This window comes from Cervus canadensis, chromosome 27 (genome assembly GCF_019320065.1).
Source record: "Cervus canadensis isolate Bull #8, Minnesota chromosome 27, ASM1932006v1, whole genome shotgun sequence".
Classification (NCBI taxonomy): Eukaryota; Metazoa; Chordata; class Mammalia; order Artiodactyla; family Cervidae; genus Cervus; species Cervus canadensis.
The window spans coordinates 30,679,010-30,704,915 of record NC_057412.1 but is presented as its reverse complement, the minus strand read 5'-3'; the positions used below and the strand labels follow the sequence as shown (position 1 = coordinate 30,704,915).

General features: G+C 35.3%; 1 protein-coding gene across 5 annotated transcripts in view; it reads right to left on the bottom strand.

The window, feature by feature from the left end:
- The window catches only part of CADM2 (cell adhesion molecule 2), a 1,197,963-nt gene that overhangs the window by 369,248 nt on the left and 802,809 nt on the right, over window positions 1-25,906 (bottom strand). For 3 of the 5 annotated variants that reach the window (XM_043448930.1, XM_043448928.1, XM_043448932.1), the window contains one exon: window positions 2,013-2,039. The exons of the other annotated variants lie outside the window; for them this stretch is intronic. In XM_043448930.1, coding sequence (XP_043304865.1) covers window positions 2,013-2,039 — 27 coding nt within the window. The remainder of the gene's footprint in view (window positions 1-2,012; window positions 2,040-25,906) is intronic. 5 annotated transcript variants of the gene reach the window in all.

The window sequence follows — 25,906 nt, the reverse complement described above, 5'->3', positions numbered from 1 at the left end:
AGCTCATTTCTAGAAAAATTAAATGACCCAATCAAAAAGTGGGCCAAAGAATTAAATAGACATTTCTCCAAAGAAGACATACAGATGGCTAACAAACACATGAAAATATATTCAACATCACTCATTATCAGAGACATGAAAATCAAAACCACAATGAGGTACCATTTCATGCCAGTCAGAATGGCTGCTATCCAAAAATCTACAAACAATAAATGCTAGAGAGGGTATGGAGAAAAGGGAACCCTCTTACATTGTTAGTGGGAATGCAAACTAACAGCCACTATTAAGAACAGTGTGGAGACTCCTTAAAAAACTGGAAATAGAACTGCCATATGACCCAGCAATCCCACTGCTGGGCATACAAACCGAGGAAACCAGAATTGAAAGAGACACGTGTACCCCAATGTTCATCGCAGCACTGTTTATAATAGCCGGGACATGGAAGCAACCTAGACGTCCATCAGCAGATGAATGGATAAGAAAGCAGTGGTATATATACACAATGGAATATTACTCAGCCATTAAAAAGAACACATTTGAATCAGTTCTAATGAGATGGATGAAACTGGAGCCTCTTATACAGAGTGAAGTAAGTCAGAAAGAAAAAGACCCATACAGTATACTAACGCATATATATGAAATTTAGAATGATGGTAATGATAACCCTATATGCGAGACAGCAAAAGAGACACAGATGTATAAAACAGTCTTTTGGACTCTGTGGGAGAAGGCGAGGGTGGGATGATCTGAGGGAATAGCACTGAAACATGTATATTATCATATGTGAAATAGATTGCCAGTCTAGGTTCAGTTCACGAGACAGGGTGCTCAGGGCTGGTGCACTGGGATGACCCAGAGGGATGGGATGGGGGTTCAGGATGGGGAACACATGTACACCCATGGCTGAATCATGTCAATGTATAGCAAAAACCACTACAATATTGTAAAGTATTTAGCCTCCAATTAAAATAAAAGAAAGAAACAAAACTTTCCATCATTCTTCCTGAGAACACAGGGGAAGATATTAGCAGGGCAGTATTGCATGATGAAGAGTCAGAAATTCCCCACAAAGAATAGACAAAAGAAGCTTGCATTGTTTAAATGCTGGTAGCATCAGGAAATTTGCGAGTTGTTTGACATATTTTCCTTAATCCTAGCAATAACTTTTTGAATTATTTGTTTTCACACTCTATGGATTAGAAAACTTAAAATAACAAATGTATGGCTAATAAAGTTATTACAGTGTTGTTAAATAAAAATGAAAGAGGAAAAATATTATATATTAGGTATATAAGAAGGAGAAAGCATTTTTTAGATGTACAGATTGTTCTAGAGAACACAAAATTGAAACACACAAACTGTAAACTTATGACATAGTATTTTCTATGTGTGTGTATATATGTATATATATACACACACATTTGAATTATTTCAAAGTCGTAAAGACTTTGATACATCAAGCCAAAATTATTTTTCTTTCAGGGAGACATTCTGGTATTAGGCAAACACATCCTCTCTCATGAAAATGTATTTTCAGGATTCTAGCAAATGAAAATATAACTAGGAAATAGAAGAAAAGCCATAAATAGAAAATTGGAGTTTATAATATTCAATTTTTAAAGGATAAAATTTTCTTTTCACATAATTCTATAAAGGCATGTTCAATTCTGAGACTTTCTATTAGCTTTATTTTATGCTGTATTTTCCAATTCACAATTTTATCAAGGAAACTAAGGTCAACAGGCAAAATGTTGGGCATAAAAACACCTTATTCCACTTGGAATAAAGTGGAAAGTAAAACAAGAAAATAAGTACACAATCATGCAATCACAGGCACATAGCAGAAACTAAATAATTAAAATTGTATGTATTTGTAGAAGTTTACAATATCTACACACAGAACTGGTATTGTTATGAACAGAATTCCCTCTATTGTTTAAAAGGATGCAGAAGACTGAGTAGAAAACAAACATGGTGAATCATGCAGAATGGACAGTCGCTCAGTAGCTCACCTTTAACTTTATTCTTTGAAGCAGCCGCTGGTACCAAGGAAAGATTGCACAAGAAGAGAACAAACATATTAGTATATTAGATAGTCTCTAATAAGAAAAAGAGATTTGTTATCACTGTTAGTTAAAGTCTTAAATGATACATTTATGATTACATAATGAACACACTTCAGATGATAGGACTTGTAACAAAGAAAAGGACAATTGGTTATATTTTGTTAATATATGATTAAAGTCTATGGAAAAGAAAGAGTAAACTAGATAGGAGCCACAGATTGTAAGTAGCAACACTGCAAGACACAGAATTCTTTTTAAGAACTGTGTATTTTTCTTTCTCTGTCCTCTTTAACTAAACTTTAGTTAACAATTCAATTACAATACCAATATAGTTTAAATATATTTCATGTTATTTAACAATTAAAATGCAATTCATAACATTTGGATATAAAGCAAGGGCAGACCACTTGCATTTATTCAATGCTTACTTAGTTGCCAAAGACTTTGCTATTTTTGGCTTCCCTGATAGTTCAGTTGGTAAGCATCATGCCTGCAAAGCAGGAGACCTAGGTTCGATCCCTGGGTTAGGAAGATGCCCTGGAGAAGGGAAAGGCTATGCACTCCATTACTCTGGCCATGAGAATTCCATAGACTGTTTAGTCCATGGGTTCGCAAAGAGTCAGACACGACTGAGAGACTTTCACTTTCACTTTTGCTATTCTTACAAAAAAACATAACATATATACTTTGTGCATTTTGTTTCCAAAAACAAGATCATATTACACATAATTCTTTGCAGTCTGCTTTTTGCACATTTTCCAGGTTAACACACAGAGTTCTAATTCACTAATTTTAATAGTTGTGTATTTTCCTATAAAGTGTATGAAGTAAAGGGCTACCCTGTTTATAGTAAATCAGGTTGTCTTTAGGTTTTTTGCTTGTTTTTACTGCTAATAACAACGCTGCAAAACACAATCTGTGTCATATCCCTTATATACCATACTGGTGTTTTGCTTCCATCGGACAGATTCCCAGGTTATTTTCATATAAATATTTCTATTCAGTTAACCTCTGACAAAGAATACTTTAAATATTGCTGGTGGAGTGTAGAGGAAGATTGGATAAATATATAAAGCTATATTAAATTCTCTAAAATAAGAGGAAGCCAGTAAAATGAAACAAACAAAAGTACAGAATCTAGTGCTCCAAATAACTGCTATGCTGGGGTGTTCTCAGACCTTTTAAACCACAAGCTATGTCATTTAAATTTTCTTAATATTTGCTTTTCTATTAAATTGTGTTGTTTCTAAGATTACACAAAGCTGAAGGACTTACTGTTAGATTAAGATTAAGATTAAGAAAAAATATTATTTGACTAAATTTCAAAGAAAATATTTCAATATATCAGTATACTGAATTGTTCATGTGAAAAGAAATTTTATATCAAATTCAAATTAATCACTTAACATTTTTAGCACAAATTGAAGTTAAAATTGCCAAAAAACTTTAGAAATTTTTGAGGCAACAGTACCAAATATGTTAATAGATACAACTAATCTTTCACAAAAAATCAGCTTTTTATTAAAAATTAGTGACATAAAAATAGAGAAGGCAATCTTTACATTTCTCAGTGGGACCAAGATGAATTATTTAAAGTTGTCAAACATTACATGAAAGCAGGTGGCTTTATTCTTAGATTATTGGTTAGATAACAAAATAAAGAGGAAAGAAAAACAAAGCTCAATGTCTGTTTGTGTGTGTGTTCAGGCAGCTAATACTAGACTAGGCTGGTTAATATAATTGGAAAGAGGCCAGGCTACCAAGCTTGTTAGCCCAATTATAATTCTCTACATATTCAATAAAAGAAGCCAAGATGACAGCAAGACTGTCATAAATGTCATGTTCAATACTTGTAAGATTTTCCATTGTCAGCACAGTCCAATTATAAGTCAATTGTAACGTGCACATTGCACACGACCCAAAAGTGACTAAAAATTATTTAAAAAATACAATTTTTGTGGTTCACAGTTAAAATGAAAAGGAAGTAAAGGTACTTTGACCAGAGAAAATTTTAGATATAACATTAACATTTCTTCACCTTTATTAAAGAGGCAAGTTGTAACTATAACATTATAGTTGTTCACACTTTTTTTCCAGAGATGATTAGTTATAATATTAAATTTGTAACTGCTAATAATAATATTAATAATGTGAAAATTTGTGTATGTAATTTTTGAAGAAAAATCATGTGATAATGATTGAAACATCAGAGCTATTTACATATGGATGCTGAATAGTTAATGAATATTAGGCATTATATTGAGGTTTATCTTCAATATCTCCAATACAGATGATCAAAAAGTAAAAATACAATTAATTGATTGTCACCAGTTAATTAGTTCAGTGAATTAATCAACTGCCTATTTGAAATATATCATTAATAATTCTGCAGAGAATTGGTGAATCTAAAACAGTGATTCTCAAAATGAAGCATAGGAACTAGAAGTAGGGCAATGGGCATTCTCAGACGAGATTAGATGAATTTTACTTACCTCAAAATTTGTATGACCTAGTCAAATTTTCCCTATTCTTTAGTTTCTACTCTCATTTTAAGATTAATGTCATAACAAAATGGTGATATGTTTGTTAGTGTTTGCAATGTCTGAATAACATACAACATGCTAGATTAGTAGCTGCCTTTAGAAGTGTTTTATGAAAGGTTTCTTAGCAATAAAACATTTAGTAAATAGCAAAGATATTACTGGAATTTATTCACAGAAAGAACACTAAAATATTATGGATCTTTTTATTTTAGTATTATGTAGTCTTTAAAAAGTACTTGAGTATTTTAACCCAGTGTGTTTTTTTTTTCTTTTATTCTTTCTTCCATAAACAAATTTATAGTTAGGGAGTTGCTGTTTCTTAATAGAGATGCAATAAACTTAGCAAGTGCTTTGACTTTCCAAGGAGACAGAGGTTCTTGACATCTGTAACTTCATACTCAGATACGTTATGTTTTTCCCTGCCCAAGATTTAATCTATAATTAGATAAAAAAAAAACAGAATCCCATTGCCATTGAAAGACACTGCACAGTATAATTTTTAAAATAAGAAAGTTCCTCTTAGAGACATATGAGCAAACTACAAAAATAAGAGAAAATATATTGCATTACTTCCAAGTGAAAACTAAGAGATCCAAAATATTACAAAACTGGGAAGCAGAGATGTGACTTTTTCTAGGTCACAAACCTATTTGGTAGTAAAAGTACAACCAAAACAGTATGCTGAGCATGTATATTTTAAAATCCGCTGTGTGTATGTGCATGTGCTCAGTTGGGTCTGACTCTGCCACCCTATGGACTGCAGCCCACCAGGCTCCTCTGTCCTTGGAATTTCCCCTGCAAGAATACTGGAGCAGGTTGCCATTTCTTTCTCCAGGGGATCTGTCTGACCCAAGGACTGAACCCATATCTCTTGCATCTTTTGCATTGGCAGGCAGATTCCTTATCAGCTGAGCCACTGGGGAAGCCCCCAAATCCACTATATCAAAATGCAATCATTAGGTATAGTATAGCAATGTAATGTTAACCAATATCAGGTGAGTTTTATTCCTTTTTACATAGAAGAAAATCACACTGATTTTAAAAGTACTATATCTGATTTATCAGACACTTACCACCTTATTATAGTCCTTTCAATATATAGAAATTAAAATAATTGCATTTCAGAGCTAGATAACCACCCACATCTCTCCCTTCTTTACTAACTATCCAGAACAAAGTTAAACACATTTTTATACTAATCACTTGAGATTTATTTAAAATAACATTGTTCTTAGCTATCAACTAACATCATATAAACATGGGAATTTTCTTCTAAAACTCATTAGAATCTGAAAACTTGAAAAAGTGTGACTTTATCTAATCGCTGTCACAAGTTTTTCTTTCTTAATAACCACACAAATTTCACAGTGGAAAAATGTGTAAAAATGATGCTTGAGAAAGAAATGTTTGCTGAAAGAGATATACTCAAGAGTAATCAAGTATTTAATGAGTGGAAACTTCTCCTCACACTGCAATCCCAGTCAGTAGATAAAGAGGAAATAATAGAACTCAAAAACCACCATTTTACAATCTTTGAAAAGTTTTTGTATGTAAGCTTTAGGCAGATATGTAGTAGTACATAAAGTTAACATCATTAAAATGGAGACTATCAGACTCTTCGAAGTACACAATATAATTTAAGAAATATTTTTTGCAATATAACCAAATCTGGATACAATTGTGCCTCTACATAGAACTTCCAAAATCCAGTGCACACAAGGAACAAAAAATGGATTAAGTCAATGCAGTTAGTCTAACCTTGAATGTGGAAACCAAGTGCAAGATATTTTAGTAATTGTTCCTTTAGCAAATAGATATTAGGGATAAAAATACCAGTTTAAGGGGCAACTTAAGAGACAAATCAAACAAATGACATGTACAGATTACTTTGGATCCCTATTTGAACACTTGATAGTTTACAGTATTTAAGAATTGTTGTTAATACTTAAGTGCAATCAGTTCAGTCACTCAGTCATGTCCGACTCTTTGCGACCCCATGGACTGCAGCACGCCAGGCCTCCCTGTCCATCACAAACTCCCGGAGCTTACTCAAACTCATGTCCATCTCATCAGTGATGCCATCCAACCATCTCACCCTCTGTCATCCCTTTCTCCTCCTACCTTCAATCTTTCCCAGCATCAGGATCTTTTCTGATAAGTCGGTTCTTTGCATCAGGTGACCAAAGTATTGGAATTTCAGCTTTAGCATCAATCCTTCTAACGAATATTCAGAACTGATTTCCTTTAGGATTTACTGGTTGGATCTCCTTGTGGTCCAAGGGACTCTCAAGAGTCTTCAACACCACCGTTCAAAAGCATCAATTCTTTGGCACTCAGCTTTCTTTAGAGTCCAACTCTCACATCCATACATGACTACTAGAAAAACCATAGCTTTGACTAGATGGACTTTTGTTGGCAATGTCTCTGCTTTTTAATACGCTGCCTAGGTTGGTCACAGCTTTTCTGTTTCTGAATGTTGAGTTTTAAGTCAACTTTTTCACTCTCCCCTTTCGCTTTCATGAAGTGAAATTTCATTAAGTGAAAATTTTAATGATTTATTATAACTTTATTTTTAAGTGATTACCTTTTCACAAAACTAAATATGAAAATAAGTCAGTTGTTGAGATTCCTTTCAAAATAATCTTGAAATGCATAATGTTGATGATGTTTTCTATTTTTGTAGACGATTGAAACTTCTGATAATAAAGTAATTATAAAATCTAGCTTTATTCTTGACATCAATGTTGCTATAATATGATTACATGCAATAGTGTATATAATATAGCGCAGTACTGGCTATATATTGGTATTTGTATTGAATGAGATCATTTCATCATGTAAATAAAATGTTACTGGTATGTGCAAGGCAAACATGCACCATCACAATAATTTTGGTTTATGAAACATTTCTCCAAAATGTGGGACACAGTAATTTCCTCTGTGAAATAACCATTTTGCTTCTACAGAAATGAAGCAGAAGCTTATTTTAAGCTTCTAACTATGTTATTCATGTGTATTTTGAGAATTAAGTGATCTATATAATTATTTCTTTTCCATGCTTCTTCAGCTTATAATGCTGAATTAATTATATGTATCAAAATAACTCTTATTTTGTATTAGATGTTTTATCCACTGTTTTATATGATTCTAGCACTGATAGTTTACATATTAAATATTTATACTACTTTATCCTATATTTATTTCTTTTGCTGTCAAGAATCTCTTTAAACATCATGACTCACTACCAATTTATAAATTTATTTTTCTTTTGCTATATTCCATACTGCCCAGAGGCTTATGACTTTTACCTTGATAAATATAGGAAGAGGATTTCAAGACTTTGTAAATAAAAAAAAAAAAAAGAAAGAAAATTGGATTCAAACTCATGCCTCTACAAGATACTAAAACATAACTTCAAACTCTTAGACATATCAGTCATATATTATTATGAAAGCTTTGAGGCAGTACCAGAATAAAAGGTTCTCAATAAATAAAGTACATGGGCATCCTTTGAAGTTATATTTTATGTCTGTTACTAAACCAGGAAGCTATCTTATAAATATCTTAAATCTATAACTGGAATAAAATATAGCACTGAGGATTAGTCTTCTATTATTCCCCAAATCCTTAGAGGCTACTTTTAATGGGTAAATTTAGGATACATACCTTAGATTGTTGCTAAGTGCATGAAAACTATTAGATTTGAGACAAGTTTTATAAACAGATACTTAGGAAACTAAATACTAACATCAGTGAGATTGGTCAAATTTTCTATTTTCTAGATGTTGTAATTATATTTTCAGTTTTTTTCTATTAATTACTATATTAATTAGAGATTTTCTGCTCAATAATATATTTAAAAATATATTTTACTTTACCAGTTTAAACATATTTTTGGGGCTTCAAAAGCACTGCAGATGGTGACTGCAGCCATGAAATTAAAAGGCGCTTGCTCCTTGGAAGAAAAGTTATGACCAACCTAGACAGCATATTAAAAAGTAGAGACATGACTTTGCCAACAAAGGTCTATCTAGTCAAAGTTATGGTTTTTCTAGTAGTCATGTATGGATGTGAGAGCTGGACTATAAAGAAAGCTGAGCTCTGAAAAATTGATGATTTTGAACTGTGATGTTGGAGAAGATTCTTGAGAGCCTCTTGGACTGCAAGGCGATCCAACCTGTCCATCCTAAAGGGAATCAGTCTGAATATTCATTGGAAGGACTGATGATGAAGCTGAATCTCCAATACTTGGCCACCTGATGTGAAGAACTGATTCATTGGAAAAGACCCTGATGCTGGGAAAGATTGAAGGTGAGAGAAGGGGATGACAGAGGGTGAGATGGTTGGATGGCATCACCCATTCAATGGACACAACTTTGAGTCAACTCTGAGAGTTGGTGATGGACAGGGAGGCCTGGCGTGCTGCAGTCCGTGGGGTCACAAAGAGTCAGACATGACTGAGTGACTGAACTGAACTGAACTGAAGTAAATGACACTTTTTTATTCATAAATAGAAATGGTAAAATAGTAAAGCAACTGTATATGAATGTTGAATACTTTTGGAGCCATCAAAGTTTTCCAGTTCTCATGTAGAACCAATAATGGTATGGCATCTACCAATGAGAGTTCACATTCCAAGACAGACAGTGACATGAGGAAAATAATAGGACACAAACATTTTCTTCATGTGTGTGTGTGTGTGTGTGTGTGTGTGTGTGTGTGTATGTTTGCATGTGTGTGCGCTCATTCGTGTCCAACTCTTTGTAGCCCCAGGGACTGTAGCCTGCCATGCTTCTCTGTCTATGGGATTTTCCAAGCAAGAATACTAGAGTAGGTTGCCATCTCCTTCTCCAGGGGATCTTCCTGGCCCAAGGATCAGACTTGTGTCTCTTGTGTCTACTGTACTGGCAGGCAGGTTCTTTACTAGCTGAGCCACCGGGAAGTCCTGTCTGTATATGTGTGTGTGTCTGTGTGTGTGTGTGTACACAGAATACAATATTATGTAATCACTTTGTATAATCCTATGCATATATAACAGTTTACTCAGTTCATATTATATTATTGATATCTATTACTTTTTATTTAGAAAAATAACTGGACTCTGTGCTAGTGTTGAGAACAGTTTTCAATCAGAGAGCCAAAGTAGCATCCAAGAAACACATTTATTGACTGGTAGCAGATTTGCAATCATTATAATAGATGACTGGGATTTATTGACGTAAGGGAGAATTTATACCACTTGGAATTTACATGGACCTCAAGAGTTTACAGCTTGGATTTCAAGGGAGTAGTGACAGGAAATGGATCAAGGGGTGGAAACAGAAAAAAAAAATTGACAGAAATAATCAGATGTTTTCATGAGGCATTTTTGAGAAGGTGTATAAATACAGAATGATGTGAAACTCAGCACCATGTACTCATTTGGCCTATAACATTCAAGAAAATAGTCATGAAGTAAACATGAACTCAATGTACCCTAACTCCTAATTACTAGATAATGGGTTAATTCTGGAAGAGCTGTGAAAATAGAGAACGTGATTAGCAATAATTTAAGAGAATCTATCTAACCAGCCTCAGCGTAAGAGCAGGTAACTTGCTCAGTTTCCAAGGGATCCAAGGACAATCATTTCAGTGGGATGGCCAAGTCAGACTTCTCCATGTATAATCATTTGATCAAGAAATACTTGGTTTTAACCTCTGGTGAATCATCCCAATGAGGAGCTCAAGCAAGGTGAAAGGTGACCTCCAGAATTTTGTGCATCAGACATTGTTGCTTGCATGATCTCATCTTGACTCATACTTCAGAAAGAAGCATGATTCCCTAAAATTAAATCATCCACACTACAATAGCTCAGACCCAGAATACATACACTGAACATACATTCTTATTACATTTTAAGGCATACTGATTTAAGAAGCACTTAGAAGTCTATTATTTATTATACATCACTTCTATAACCAAGGACTGGGGATGTGACCATTTAGAAACATCAGTTTCAAATTCTTCAGATAGGATCTCTTGTAGTTTTTACTGTAATATTATACAATTAAGGTCTTCAGACACATAGATGCTATTTTACTTATAGTCATAATGAGTGACAAGAGAACTTCATTATTGATTGAACAGTAAATAGGTGATACTGGTATGTTGATAAATAAGTACTGGTATGTCGATATTTTGTTCCAGTGTATTTTATGGAGAGGGCCTCCCAGGTGGTGCTAGTGGTAAAGAACCCACCTGCCAATGCAGGCGATGAAAGAGATTCAGGTTGGATTCCTTGGTTTGGGAAAATCCCCTGGACAAAGGCATGGCAACCTCCTCTAGAATTCTTGCCTGGAGAATACTGTCTACTGAAGGTACTGACAGAAGAGCCAGGTGGGCTATAGTTCATAACGTTGCAAAGAATTGGACAGGAATGAGGCGATTTGGCACACACCCACGCATGTTTTACAGAGAATATCACTGGTTACTTCTCTTCCTATGTTTCTCTGCTTTTGCCTTTTATGTAACACACTTACTTTATATTGATATAGTAAGTCTTTTCTGCATAATTTATTTTGCATGAAAATTCATTAGGTGCTATTACTCTCTTGGTCAATAGATGGGTCAATAGATACTATCATTCTACTTTGATATACTAATGCTAATTATAACATGAACTTTAGAGTAAGGACTGTGGTTCAAAAGATACAGTTAACATTTGATTTAATGCATAATAAACAATGTTGAGCAATTAAGGATCTTCTCTGACCACATTTTATTTGAAATCCACCAGAATAAGAGCAACACAGGTAACATTCCTCAGAGATATGATGAGGGTCTCAAAACTCTATTTTAAGACACACAAAGAATGGAAACAAAATATACCATAAATCCAGACCACTTCAGGAATTTGAGATACTTTCAAAAGTGTATTTTAAAATTTACTTTAAAATTATTATGTAAACAAATTAAAAACAAAAAACCCTCAATATGTCCAGATTTCTGTGTCAAATATAGTCTTAATATACATGAATATTAATTGCAAAAAAAGACTGATATCATCTGAATTATACATACTTTCATCTGACAAATACTCTCTGAATAGAGTATTATATTGATAATTATTTCAGTATTTGGAGGAAAAAAATCTTCTAAACATAGTTTGCCTCAGTTGGGAAAACGCTGATAGGTAGTAATAATTGGCTCATATGGAGATAAAATGGAAAAATGTTCTTAGGAGTTCAGTTTCAGAAAATCTATTTCATGTATTTTGCACGATCTTCTCCACATCAGTTTTGGATAAACTTTACTTTATACTTAACTCTGACCAAAAGAATATCTTGGGACAAAGTCAGTTCTAACAGTGTTATTAAAATGTCATAGCAAAATGGCAGAGGGGGTTACATAGAAATTAAAACCCTGTAATTACAAAATACATCGTTACAACATACTAATCAAGCTACTTTGTATTTCACATACAGAAGCAAGTGTTAGTTGCTCAGTCACGTCCAACTATTTGCGGCCCCAGGGACTGTATCCAATCAGGCTCCTCTGTCCATGGAATTCTCCAGGAAAGCATAATGGAGTGGGTTGACATTCTTTCTCCAAAAGTGAAAGTGAAAGTCGCTCAGTCATGTCCAAATCTTTGCAACCCCACGGACTATACAGTCCATGGAATTCTCCAGGCCAGAATGCTGGAATGGGCAGCCTTTCCCTTCTCCAGGGGATCTTCCCAACCCAGCGATCAAACCCAGGTATCCTGCATCACAGGCAAATTGTTTAACAACTGAGCCATGATAGAAGCAAACCAGGTTACAAATACCTTAGAATGTCATAAATAGTCATGTTTAGTGTAATGCAAAATACTAGGAGAAAGACTAGATAAAAAAGCTTAGAAATGCAAAGCAGTGATCTAGATTTCAATATCCACTTAAGAAAACTGTTCTTTACTTTATACTTTGATTCAGGTAGTCTGGGGCTTCCCAAGTGGATCAGACGGGAAAGAATTGGCCTGCCGTGCAGAAGACCCAAGTTCAATCCCTGGGTTTGGAAGACCCCCTGGAGAAGGGAATGGTTACCCACTCTAGAATTCTTGCCTGGAGAATTCCATGGACAGAGAAGCCTGATAGGCTACAGTCCATAGGTTTGCAAAGAGTCAGACATGACTGAGTAATTAACACTTTCACACTTTCAGGCAGTTTAAAATTACTGCCCTTTGAAATGAGCCTTTTCCCTGAAAAGAAGAACAAAACACTTTTTGATGAAGACAAGTACACAGAAATATGTTCTGAATCCTCATTTTCCTGGTACCTACCTCAGATTGCTACTAAGAATAAGTGGGTAGATTATGTCAACCTGTGCTACAGATAGGTTAGCTGCTAGTTTGAAATTGTAAGATAATGCTCAGTTGGTGGATAATATGCTCATCTTACATATCAAATATTACTAGTTATAAAGTTTTAAATATATGTCTATAAAATAATCATAATGGTATTAAGCAGTTTATATTTAATAAGATACTAAATAGTTAAAGGATATCATAGCTATTAACAGTTTTTTTTTTGTTTGTTTTTTAAAGCTGGTACATTTTACTTCAAAGTCTGTAATAGTCACATTCACAATGAAAAAGTGGTAATTTTCACACTGACATGTTATGTGATCTTGAATGACAGATATATTCAAACACACCAACTGGGGTTTAAAATGTAAACTGGGAAAGATAAGAAACCTACAACAACAACTTCATTAAATCAAATTGAAAATGAATTCTTAAAATAAGAAAACTTTTTTATATACAATATTTTATCCTAAATTTTGTAGAGTTTATATTAGCACATCTCCCAGTAATAAAAGTAATTTAATTTTTTTTTTAAGTTTCCATATCTATAACCCAAAGAAACTCTGAGGTCAGACCCTGTTAATTCCTAATTGTAGATGTGGAAATGAAGGTCTGAGAAACAGTACAAGATTTTCTCAGAACTAACTAGCTATTTGGAGGGGAATCTAGAAGGTTCTGAATCTTCCAATTCCCAGTACAGGGGCTTTCCCCTCACATCATATATCCTGACTTTTAGTACCCGTGTATTGATTTTTCTTATCTATGGAACAATAATCCATCTGCCCAGGAAAGAAATATTACTGTCATGATGCTATTTTCATAATTTCACATATAGTTTTATATATACACATTAATAAAAATGTTGAACAGTACCAACAGTTTATAGGGAAATATATTTTAAAGAGAAAATAAAATTAGTTTGCAGGATTTTAAAATAGTCAAACTGTAAGTAAATTAATTCAGGTTGTTTGCATTTGAATCCACTCCTGTTAAGCCTAAAATTCCACCTGGGATGATTTCAGAGAAGCAGAGAATCTCAGAGATAGATGATACCTTTAAAGATTATGTGGTCTAACCCCCTTTGCAGCATTGATTATCAAACACTGTGCACTCTGAATAGAGGGGAAGAGACATTTATTCAACAGTATAAACCGAAACTGTTCATTAATTTTAAAACTCTGAAGCATTGCTTAAGAATTGAAATGAGAAAATTACAACTGAGCCTTTCAACTCACTCTCTGAAAACTAGGTCTAAACATGAACTCCCTGTGCCAGCTGAAAGCCAACAGAAGATTCCTAAATAAGATGCTTTTCGAAAAACATAACCTATATTAAACCTCCCTCATTATTTCAAATATAAAAATAATTTTGAAGTTATAGTCCTTTATACAAACTGGTAGCAATATAAGACACATCTGTTGTTCCATTTAGGAGATACAGTGTGAGGGTAATGCAAGATAATCTAACATCCACTTATTGAGCATGCCCTATAAATTACAGGGATGCTATTGCTCTGAAACAAATAATGTGATTAATACAAGATCCTCATCCTCAGGGAAACAAATATATAAAGAAACAAATATGTAAACAAGTCATTGAAAGGCATGTAAGTATAAAACTACTAGCAGTTGATTTAGTATAAAACTACTAATAGTGGATTAAGTTTTAGAACAATCAGCTACAGAAAACTGGTTGGAAATCTAAAAAGAGAGGAGAGAGGATTTTCCAGGCATCTACATCCATGCAAAAGTATTAAGGAAAGGACAATCATGGTGTTAGTGGGAGGAAGGTTTTTAGCTTGCTCTGCTACAAAGAAGGAGTGGAAACTTGGTCTGTTCATTGCCCCACTCACTTCTACACATCATCTATGTGAACTGCTCCATATTATGCTAAGCCATTTTTTTCTTCCAATAGACCCAGTGGTGGATGGAGTTGGGAAGGAAGGGTTGGGCATTGGATTCCATTTCTAAAAGATCGGCTTGGCTTGAGTACTCAGGTAACACACTTTACAGGCTCTAGAACACTTAATGTTTAAAGGAAGTGTTCATATGCATGCAGACAGTTACAGCATACATTGACACCGGCAACACCACAATGACTACTCCTCCTTAAAGCCTCATAAAACCTCCTCTTCAAAGAGATTTATGAATAATGTGAACTAAATAATTCATGGGATTGCAGATGCTAGTCCAAATAGCCTCTTCTTTTTCAAGGTTTCAGTTTGTAGAACAGTGATCAAAAGCCTTCATCAGTCATGATAGTCACATTTGTCCTCACTCCAAACAAACCGTATTTGCATGTGAATGTTTTTCATTGAAATGAGATATATGATATGCCAGCCAAGGCCCAACTAAAAGGCATTTTATGCCATTTAAATTCAGTCAAATTAAAGGCTGAATGCAACCTAAAAGGTCTACTCTCAGAACAGTAATTTGACATATCACAAATAAGAACCATTTTTCGTTATCGTAAGTTCAGCCCTTGTCAGAAAATTGTACACAGCCATATTAACAAAGTGCTGTCTCTTAGGGAGAAATAAACTGTAAGGGAAACCTTGTATGCAAAGCAACAAAACACTCAAAGGATGCAATATAGTGTCACTGGTTCAAAGTTTGCATTTTTCGCTGCTATTTATAGAAGAGGCTAGAAAACATTTCAACCTGCTTGAATGCCAGGAGATATTGTCAAAATTAATTTTTTGTTTAAAATTTAAACAAAAATTATTTTTAGGAACAGGTGATTACACTGCCAATTAGTTTAGGACAAGTGGCTTTAATTCAACAACTTAGTCTTAGACAGTGAAAACTGGAAGCACTGGCAAAGTTATAAACTAAAATGCCAACATTGAGTGAAAAATATCAAATATTTGGAAACATTATAGCACTTTTTTTAAAGATCATGGTAATGTGAGGAGCTAAATTTTTACTACATATTATGAACAAATGTTATGAATAATTTTCTAGTTCTGACCAACATAAAATATCACTGAGTTAAACTTATTGAGAAATTTTTACATGAAAATTGATAACTGCATTAGGCATTAGAATCCAAAGCTAGAGAGAGGTGTTGCAAAACAAACAAACAAAAAGACTGTCCCATAAAATAAGCTGTTGCACACAGCTGACCTTGTTTATTGATTATTTTTTAATTCATCCACTAGCAAACTGTGTGTCTTTTGGGCAAGTCAATATATAATATTCAGTCTTCTCCTGTCATTTCTATAACCTCAATAACATTAAGAAAAATATTATAAGATTGTATTTTCATATTTAACTATCTTCATGATGATTATAAAAGGCTATATATATATATATACATTCTTCCTATGTACTAAGGAGATTTGAGATGTTTATAGTACAGGAAATATATGACACTTCAAGAAATACATGAAAAAGTCTCTGGACATCAGATGTCTCTGTGCGTATTCAGTCTCTCAATCATGTCTGACTCTTTGTGACCCCACGGATTGTAGCCCACCAGGCTCCTCTGTCCATGGGATTTCCCAGGGAAGAATATTGGAGTGGGTTGTCTCTTTCTCCAGGGGATCTTCTTGACACAGGGATCAAATCCGCATCTCAAGTAACACAACCCAAATTCCACTCACAGGCTTAGAATCAAATTTCTGAAATTCTAAAGGCAGAAAAATAACTATAACTATCTTATACCCCTACCAGCAAGTGATAGGAGGCCTAAATTTGCAAGCAAGTATTTTCCAAAGTCATTTTTTGTAAAACAGAAAAGCTTTCAAAAAACCCTTCACATCCAGCTATTATGGTACTCATGATACTGTCCACAGGGGTGGAGAGCATAGGAAAGTTAGAGGAAAATCCAGATTACAAATATTTTAACTCTAATTCTTTTCAAGTACATGCTGTTAGATTAATATAAATGTGAAAAAAAAACATTCTTTAAAAGGTATTTTATACTTTTTTTTTTTTTTGCTTGATAAAAATTGTGGGAAAGTATAGGGGTTTACATATCTCCAGGAGATAAAATTGAAGTCTTTTTATATGACTACATAACATTAAATTAATCTATACAGTATCAAAATGTGACTTCCTGTTTTCCAGTTATACTAAGTTTTTGGTGTGGATGTTATTCTTCAGCTTAAGAAAAGGCAAATAAGAAAGTCATTTAAAAAACACATATATACATACATATAGTATGGATAATGACTTTCACCTTTATGGAAATTTCCTAATAATATCAACTTATTTTTCAATGCCTATTTCACAGTAAAACTATACAAAGACATAGGCTTCCAAGGAAGTTGGCTTTTGGTGATCAAAGAAAATAACAGTAATATATAAAATCTAAAAACCTTAATTCAAAACATCAGCTCCAAACATTAACTATAGAGAAAAAGGAATTCCACAATTTCTTTGAAAATTTTACTATTTCATTTTGTCATTTTAGGGATTGATATGTGGCAAGGGATCATAATTAAATATTTAAAAGCATATAAAATATCAAGTAAACCTGCAAAGTATATAGAATATAAAATACACCTGTGCTTGCATAAGTATGTATTCAAATATATATATATACATAAATGAGTATCCACTAGAATATATTGGTTATGACAGTTATCTAGACCACTTATTCTTGGTTCTTATTTAACAAATAATACACTAATTTTAATAGGTTTCAGGTTTTTGTCATGAAAATTAAAGAGATACAAGCAGTGTTTTATGATGACCTAGATTTTCTTCTCTTCCTATACCAACTTGTGAATTGCTTATTCAGGTATTGAGCAATATATACACTTTTTTTCATATTTCAGTAATAGATGTCATCAATTCTGAAGCAGATGCAGTCATATGTACATAATTCACAAAAAGAGCCAACACAAGGAAAATATGTAATATGCTAGGGAAATTAGGACAATTTTGAGGCAAAGGTATTGACTTTATAGGAAAACAACAAGGAATGGCTTGTGGCAGAAAAACACACCGTATCAGTGGGAATGTGTATGCTAATGAGAGGAACCAAAGGATGGGGATATAGCAGCATATTTTGCAAGCAGACACTGATGAGGGCAGATGTAGAAAAATGATTATCAACTTTAGACCCCTAGAGCAACATGAATAAAATCACATCCTTGTGTTCTGGGAAATAAAACAGGCAACTTGGATAGGAATAAAGAGAGGCTTTAATTATCTAAAAGTAAATTGGGAGCAACCCATGATAATACTGAAGTGGGGTTATTATAGAACACAATGTAGAGTTAATTCAGAAATCAGTTTGTTCAAAAACATCAACAGCTGGGTTTAATAATAGACACAATGAATCAGAAATGAATAAAACCTTGAGATGGAAGATTATCTGAGCAACTCTAATCATATTATTAGATTTACTAAGGAAAATAAAAAGACAAAGAATCTATGAAAGGGATTTATTTGTGTGAGTATAGTTTTAAGCAACATTTTATAAGAGATTAATCTGAGGTCATACAAACAGTATACATATTTCACGAACACTTTTTCTAAATCATATGCCATGATGAGCAAATTATATGAATGAGAAGGGGTTCACCATAAATAATCAAAATTAAAATGTGAGGGGAATATGAAACTGTAGAACACACTTTTCAAGGTTAAATTAGACTCCAATGAACTTCTCTTCTTTTAGGCCTTTTGAATGTGAGGATTGGGGGTCAAATACCAAATTTCTGACTGTTAACAAATATTCAATGAGCCAAGCTCACAAGTGGCATGAATTTCTGTGGAACAAGGTCTAGTTGAATGTCTCACCCATGTGAAGTTCAAGAGAACACATGATGAAGCCCCCAAGGAGTTTATGATCAGCAGTTGACTCCTTCTATAAGTAGACGAATCAAGGAATCATCATGAAAGAAATGGAAATGCAGGAATAGGTTTCTGCCAGGTGATCAATTTTCTATTAAAATTGCCTACACCATGTCTTTTATCATGTTCATGTGACATATCTACTCTCTAGAAGCAGTCAACACCCAGTTCAAAGCACCAGCTTCATCACTTACACATGTGAACTTGAACATAGTACACCAGCTCTCTGTGCCACAAATTCTTCACCTCCAATATGGAATGAGAGTAACAGTACTGACTTGTATAATTATAATAAAAATATAAATGAATCTATATCCATAAAACACTCAGAACAGGCTTCCTTCATGGCTCAGACAGTAAAGAATCTGCCCATAATGCGGGAGATCTGGGATTGATCCCTGGGTTGGGAAGATTCCCTGGAGGAGGGCATGGCAACCCACTCCAGTATTCTTGCCTGGGGAATCCCCATGGACAGAGGAGCCTGGCGGGCTACAGTCCATGGGGTCGCAAAGAGTCGGACATGACTGAGCCACTAGGCACAGCACAGCACCGCACCCAGAACAGAGTCTGGCAGCATCCTAGCAGGATGTGGATATGCTCAGTCGCTTCAGTTGTGTCTGACTCCTCGCGACCCTATGGACTCTAGCCTGCCGGGCTCCTCTGTCCACAGAGATTCTCCAGGCAACAATACAGGAGTGGGTTGCCATGCTCTCCTCCAGGGGATCTTCCTGACCCAGGGATCGAACCCGTGTCTCTTCTGTCTTCTGCACTGTCAAGTGGGTTCTTTACCACTATCACCACCTGGAAAGCCCCGACTAACGTTATAGAAACTGATTTTATTGTGCCACTTTTGGCCTGGTATAGAAATGACCTATGTCCTTTCTGCCTCTTTACTGAGGGCTTGGTTTTCTCTATTTACTATTAAGAACCCATTTTCTTATACAGGACTCAGTGTGTGCTAGGCACTCAGGATGGTTTCTGAATAAATAAATAAAGATGGAATAACTGCAAATAAGATGGAATAACTGCTATGTATCAAGCACATCCGTTAACTCTGAAGAAATAAAAGATGAAAACAGCAAAATCTTTGTCCATTTTTTATTACACAATGATGTTATTTTGCATGTCTCCTATCCTTGTTTCTGCTTTGAGAAGAGTCAAAATAATTTTAAATTTTACCACATTTAAGGGCTCCATAAAAAACATATATGAAGTGGTTAAGGAACTTTTCCAATTTATCTAATACTGAGTCATTTTGTTTTGCAAAAAAAAAAAAAAAATCCCCCAGTGTAAAGTAGATAAGAAACCATTGAGGCAACTTTTTACTTCACGTTAAAATACAAAAGAAAATGAACCAGTGTAACTAAAACACATAATTGCCATATAAATAGATTCAGTATTAGACACAGTTAGAGTTGCTTAACTCCACATTCTTACCCTGTATCTCATCTGGAGAATAGGGTAAGATAACCCTCCTCCAGTGAAATGCTTGCTAAGTGGCCCTATATGTGAATTCACTTCAGTCATGTCCAACTCTTGGAGACCTTATGGACTGTAGCCTGCCAGGCTCCTCTGTCCATGGTGATTCTCCAGGCAAGAATACTGGAGTGGGTTGCCTTTCCTGCTCCAGGGGATCTTCCCAACCCAGAGACTGAACTCAGATCTCCTGCATTGGCAGGTATGTATTTTCCTGCTGAGCCACCAGGGAACAAGGCCTCTTGTAACTGGGTTTTATGTGTAACTGGGCAGTAAAACCACCATAGGAACTGAGGATCAGGAACTACATACAGTGTATTCTGAACCAGCAGACTCTCCTTTCTCTTCCACATTGCTCAGTAGGAATCTGCCTCATCTGCAGGTTGTGGTCCTTCACCCCATTTGAAAACAGAAAAGACTTTGATAACTCATTTGTATTGGTAAACTGATTATTCTCTTAATGACTGTAATTTAGATATATTGTATATGGACTGGGTATGTGCATATAGGTATTTAATCTCTATTTACTGAAACTATGACTGAATTTCATTAAAGGAATATTAGTCATCAAGAAGCAGAGTGGAGAAAAATGTAGGATAAGAGAAAGAGTCCTAAATTTTCACTTTTCCTAACACTAATCCTTAAATTGTCTGAATGATGTGAAGCTCTTTGGGTTTTGAGGTAAGGTTATGACAAAAGTGTCTTATTATCTTCTCTCTTCTGACTTTTCATTGATTGACTTGAATGTAAACAGTGTCACATTTATGGTAGCAAGGAAAGAAAGGTAATATTAATACCAGTAAGTAGAATCTCTATGGTTGCTGTTGTTCTTCAGTTGTTCAATTATGTCTGACTCTTTGAGACCCCATTCCAGGCTTACCTGTCCTTCATTATCTTCCAGAGTTTGCTCAAACTCATGTCCATTGAGTCAGTGATGCCATCCAACCATCTCATCCTCTGTCATCCCTTTCTCCTGCTACCCTCAATCATTCTCTGCCTCAGGGTCTTTTCCAGTGAGTCAGTTTTTCCCATCAGGTGTCCAAACTATTGAAGCTTCAACTTCAGCATCAGTCCTTCCAATGAATATTCAGGGTTGATTCCCTTTAGGATCGCTGGCTTGATCTCCCTGCTGTCCAAGGTATTCTCAAGAGTCTTCTCTAGCACCATAGTTCAAAGACATCGATTCATCAACACTCAGCCTTCTTTGCGGTCCAATTTTCACATTCATATATGACTACTGGAAAAAATACAGCTTGACTATATGGATCTTTGTCGGCAAAGTGATGTCTCTGCTTTTTAATATGCTGTCTAAATTTGTCGTAGCTTTTCTCTCAAGGAGAAAGTGTCTTTCAATCTGAAGGCTGCAGTCACCATCTGCAATGATCCTGGAGTCCAAGAAATTAAAAAATGTCACTGTTTCCATTTTTTCTCCATCTATCTGCCAGAATGGGACCAGATGCTGTGATCTTAGTTTTCTGAATGTTGAGTTTTAAACCAGCTTTTTCACTCTCCTCTTTGACCTTCATCAAAAGGCTCTTTAGTTCCTCATCAGTTTCTATCATTAGGGTGGTGTCATCTGCATATCTGAAGTTATTGATATTTCTCCTGGCAATCTGGATTCCAGCTTGTGCTTCATCCAAACTGGAATGTCACAAAATGTACTCTGCATAGAAGTTAAATTAGCAGGGTGACAGTATACAACCTTGACACATTCCTTTCTCAATTGTGAACAAGTCCATTGTTCTATGTTTGGTTCTAACTGTTGCTTCTTGACCTGCATACAGCTTTCTCAGGAGACAGGTAAGGTGGTCTGGTAGTCCTATGTCTTGAAGAATTTTACACACTTTGTGGTGAGCCTCTCAGTCAAAGGCAATGAAGCAGATGTAGATGTTGTTCTGAAATTCCCTTGCTTTTTTCTCTGATCCAATGAACATTGGCAATTTGAACTTTGGTTCCACTGCTTTTCCTAAGTCCAGCTTGTGCATCTGGAGGTTCTCAGTTCACAAACTGTTGAAGCTTAACTTGGAGCATTTTGAGCATTACATTACTAGTATGTGAAATGAACACAATAGTGCTGTAGTTTGAACATTCTTTGGCATTGCTCTTCTTTGGAATGAAAGCTGACCTATTACAGTCTTGTAGGCACTGCTGAGTTTTCCGAATTTGCTGGAATATTGTGTAGCACTATCGTTACTGGGTTCCTGGGTGGTTTCTGTGACAGTTCAGTTCAGTCGCTCAGTCATGTCTGACTCTTTGCTAACCCATGAACTGCAGCACAACAGTCCTCCCTGTCCATCACCAACTCCTGGAGTTTACTCAAACTCATGTCCATTGAATTGGTGATGCCATCCAGCCATCTCATCCTCTGTCGTCCCCTCACTTCCCTCCCTCAATCTTTCCCAGCAAAAGGGTCTTTGCAAATGAGTCAGCTCTTCCCATCAGGTGGCCAAAGTATTGGAATTTCAGCTTCAACATCAGTCCTTCCAATGGACACTCAGGACTGATCGTCTTGAGAATGGATTGGTTGGATCTCCTTACAGTCCAAGGGACTCTCAAGAGTTTTCTCCATCACCACAGTTCAAAAGCATCAATTATTTGGAGCTCAGCTTTCTTTACAGTCTAACCTTTACATTCATACATGACTACTGGAAAAACCATAGCCTTGACTAGATGGAGCTTTGTTGGTAATGTAATGTCCCTGCTGTTTAATATGCTGTCTAGGTTGGTCACAACTTTCCTTCCAGGAGTAAGTGTCTTTTAATTCCATGGTTGCAGTCAACATCTGCAGTGATTTTGGAGCCCCCAAATATAAAGGTTGACACTGATTCCAATGTTTCCCCATCTACTTTCCATGAAGTGATGGGACCAGATGCCATGATCTTAGTTTTCTGAATGTTGAGCTTTAAGTCAACTTTTTCACTCTCCTCTTTCACTTTCATCAAGAGGCTCTTTAATTCTTCTTCACTTTCTACTATAGGGTGATGTCATCTATGTATCTGAGGTTATTGATATTTCTCCCAGCAATCTTGATTCCAGCTTGTGCTTCTTCCAGCCCAGCGTTTCTCATGATGTCCTCTGCATATAAGTTAAATAAGCAGGGTGACAATATACAGCCTTGAAGTACTCCTTTTCCTGTTTAGAACCAGTCTGTTGTTCCATGTCCAGTTCTAACTGTTGCTTCCTGATCTGCATACTGGTTTCTCAAGAGGCAGGTCAGGTGGTCTGGTATTCCCATCTCCTTCAGAATTTTCCAGTTTATTGTGATCCACACAGTTAAAGGCTTTGGCATAGTCAATAAAGCAGAAAGAGATGTTTTTCTGGAACTCTCTTGCTTTTTCAATGATCCAGTGGATGCTGGCAATTTGATTTCTGGTTCCTCTGCCTTTTCTAAAACCAGCTTGAACATCTGGAAGTTCACGGTTCACATATTGCTGAAGCCTGGCTTGGAGAATTTTGAGCATTACTTTACTAGCGTGTGAGATGAGTGCAATTGTGCAGTAGTTTGAGCATTCTTTGGCATTGCCTTTCTTTGGGATTGGAATGAAAACTGACCTTTTCCAGTTCTGTGGCCACTGCTGAGTTTTCCGAAATTGCTGACATAACGAGTGCAGCACTTTCACAGCATCATCTTTCAGGGTTTGAAATAGCTCAACTGGAATTCCATCACCTCCACTAGCTTTGTTCGTAGTGATGCTTCCTAAGACCCACTTGACCTTACATTCCAGCACATCTGGCTCTAGGTGAGTGATCACACCATCATGGTTATCTGGGTTGTGAAGATTTTTTTTTTTTTACAGTTTTCTGTGTACTCTTGCCACCTCTTCTTAATATCTTATGCTTTTGTTAGGTCCACACATTTGAGCCCATCTTTGCATGAAATGTTCCCTTGGTATCTCTAATTTTCTTGAAGAGATCTCTAGTCTTTCCCATTCTGTTGTTTTCCTCTATTTCTTTGCACTGATCACCGAGGAAGCCTTTCTTATCTCTCCTTGCTATGTTTTGGAACTCTGCATGCAAATAGGTATATCTTTCCTTTTCTCCTCTGCTTTTCGCCTCTCTTTTTTTCACAGCTATTTGTAAGGCCTCCTCAGACAGCCATTTTGCTTTTTTGCATTTGTTTTTCTTGGGGATGGTCTTGATCCCTGCCTTTTGTACAGTGTCATGAACCTCCGTTCATAGTTCATCAGACACTCTATCAGATCTAGTCCCTTAAATCTATTTCTCACTTCCACTGTATAATCATAAGGGATTTGATTTAGGTCATACCTGAATGGTCTAGTGATATCCCCCACTCTCTTCAATATAAGTCTGAATTTGGCATTAAGGAATTCATGATCTGAGCCACAGTCAGTTCAGGGTCTTGTATTTGGTGACTGTATAGAGCTTCTCCATCTTTGGCTGCAAAGGATATAATCAATCTGACTTCAGTGTTGACCATCTGCTGATGTCCATGTGTAGAATCTTCTCTTATGTTGTTGGAAGAGGATGTTTGCTCTGACCTGTACGTTTCTTGGCAAAACTCTATTAGCTTTTGTCTTGCGTCATTCTGTACTCCAAGGCCAAATTTGCCTGTTACTCCAGGTGTTTCTTGACTTCCTACTTTTGCATTTCAGTCCCCTATAATAAAAGGAAATCTTTTTTGGGTGTTAGTTCTAAAAGGTCTTGTAGGTCTTCATAGAATTGTTCAACTTCAGCTTCTTCAGCATTACTGGTCAGGGCATAGACTTGGATTACTGTGATATTGAATGGTTTGCCTTGGTAGTGAACAGGACACACATAAAAACATAGAGGCATTTACACACTCATCTATGTACTGTAGAATCTTTATGGCCCAAAATTTGATTCAGAAATATTAAAACACAGATATAATGTATCTGTCTTAAATATACACATGCATATGTGTGTGTGTCTATGCCTGTATGTGTTTATGTGTACCATAATAGAAAAGAGCCATGAACAATAGCAACTCTAGCAGCAATAAACAACTCTAGTACAATAATTGTACAATATCTAGTACAATAATTCCAGTAAAAGAAAATGAGACTTGTTGGATAAATAGCTTTGGGGACTAAGAAATGTACAGCCTGGAAAACTGGAAATCCATAAAAGCCTACTGATGTTACATGAAAAGAATGGAAGGGGCACTCACTGGTCACATATGAGACTATTTGAGTAAGCACATCAATGGATTACAAGATACAAGATATGCTTAAATTTATGAACACATACTGATCCTCAAAACAAAGAAGGATGGAGACAAACTTGTCTGGAAGATGCCAGAATACTAGCTGGTGATTTTAAAAACTGTCAAGAACAAACAAAAAAGTATCAAACATTTATCCTATCTTTCCCACATTAACATCAATTCAGGTATATAAATCATTGATTGAATTAACTTTATAGAGGTATTTAAGTTCATGGATGAAGGAAAAAATGAGAGAATATTATTGTTTGCTTCAAAAACAAACAAATATTTTATCTTTTCAAGATAAAAGGTAAAACTGGATAGATTATCAAAAGATAAAACTGGACAGATCATGAATTGAAAATTTGTGGTAATCAGATATTGAGAATATGAAAGTCTATGTTTGAAATTGTATAAATTTTTTAAAGCCTATTAGTTTTGGACCACATAAAAAGAAAGTGAGAATAATAGTAATAAAAGCTGAACCAGAATAGTCTAAAAGAAGGAG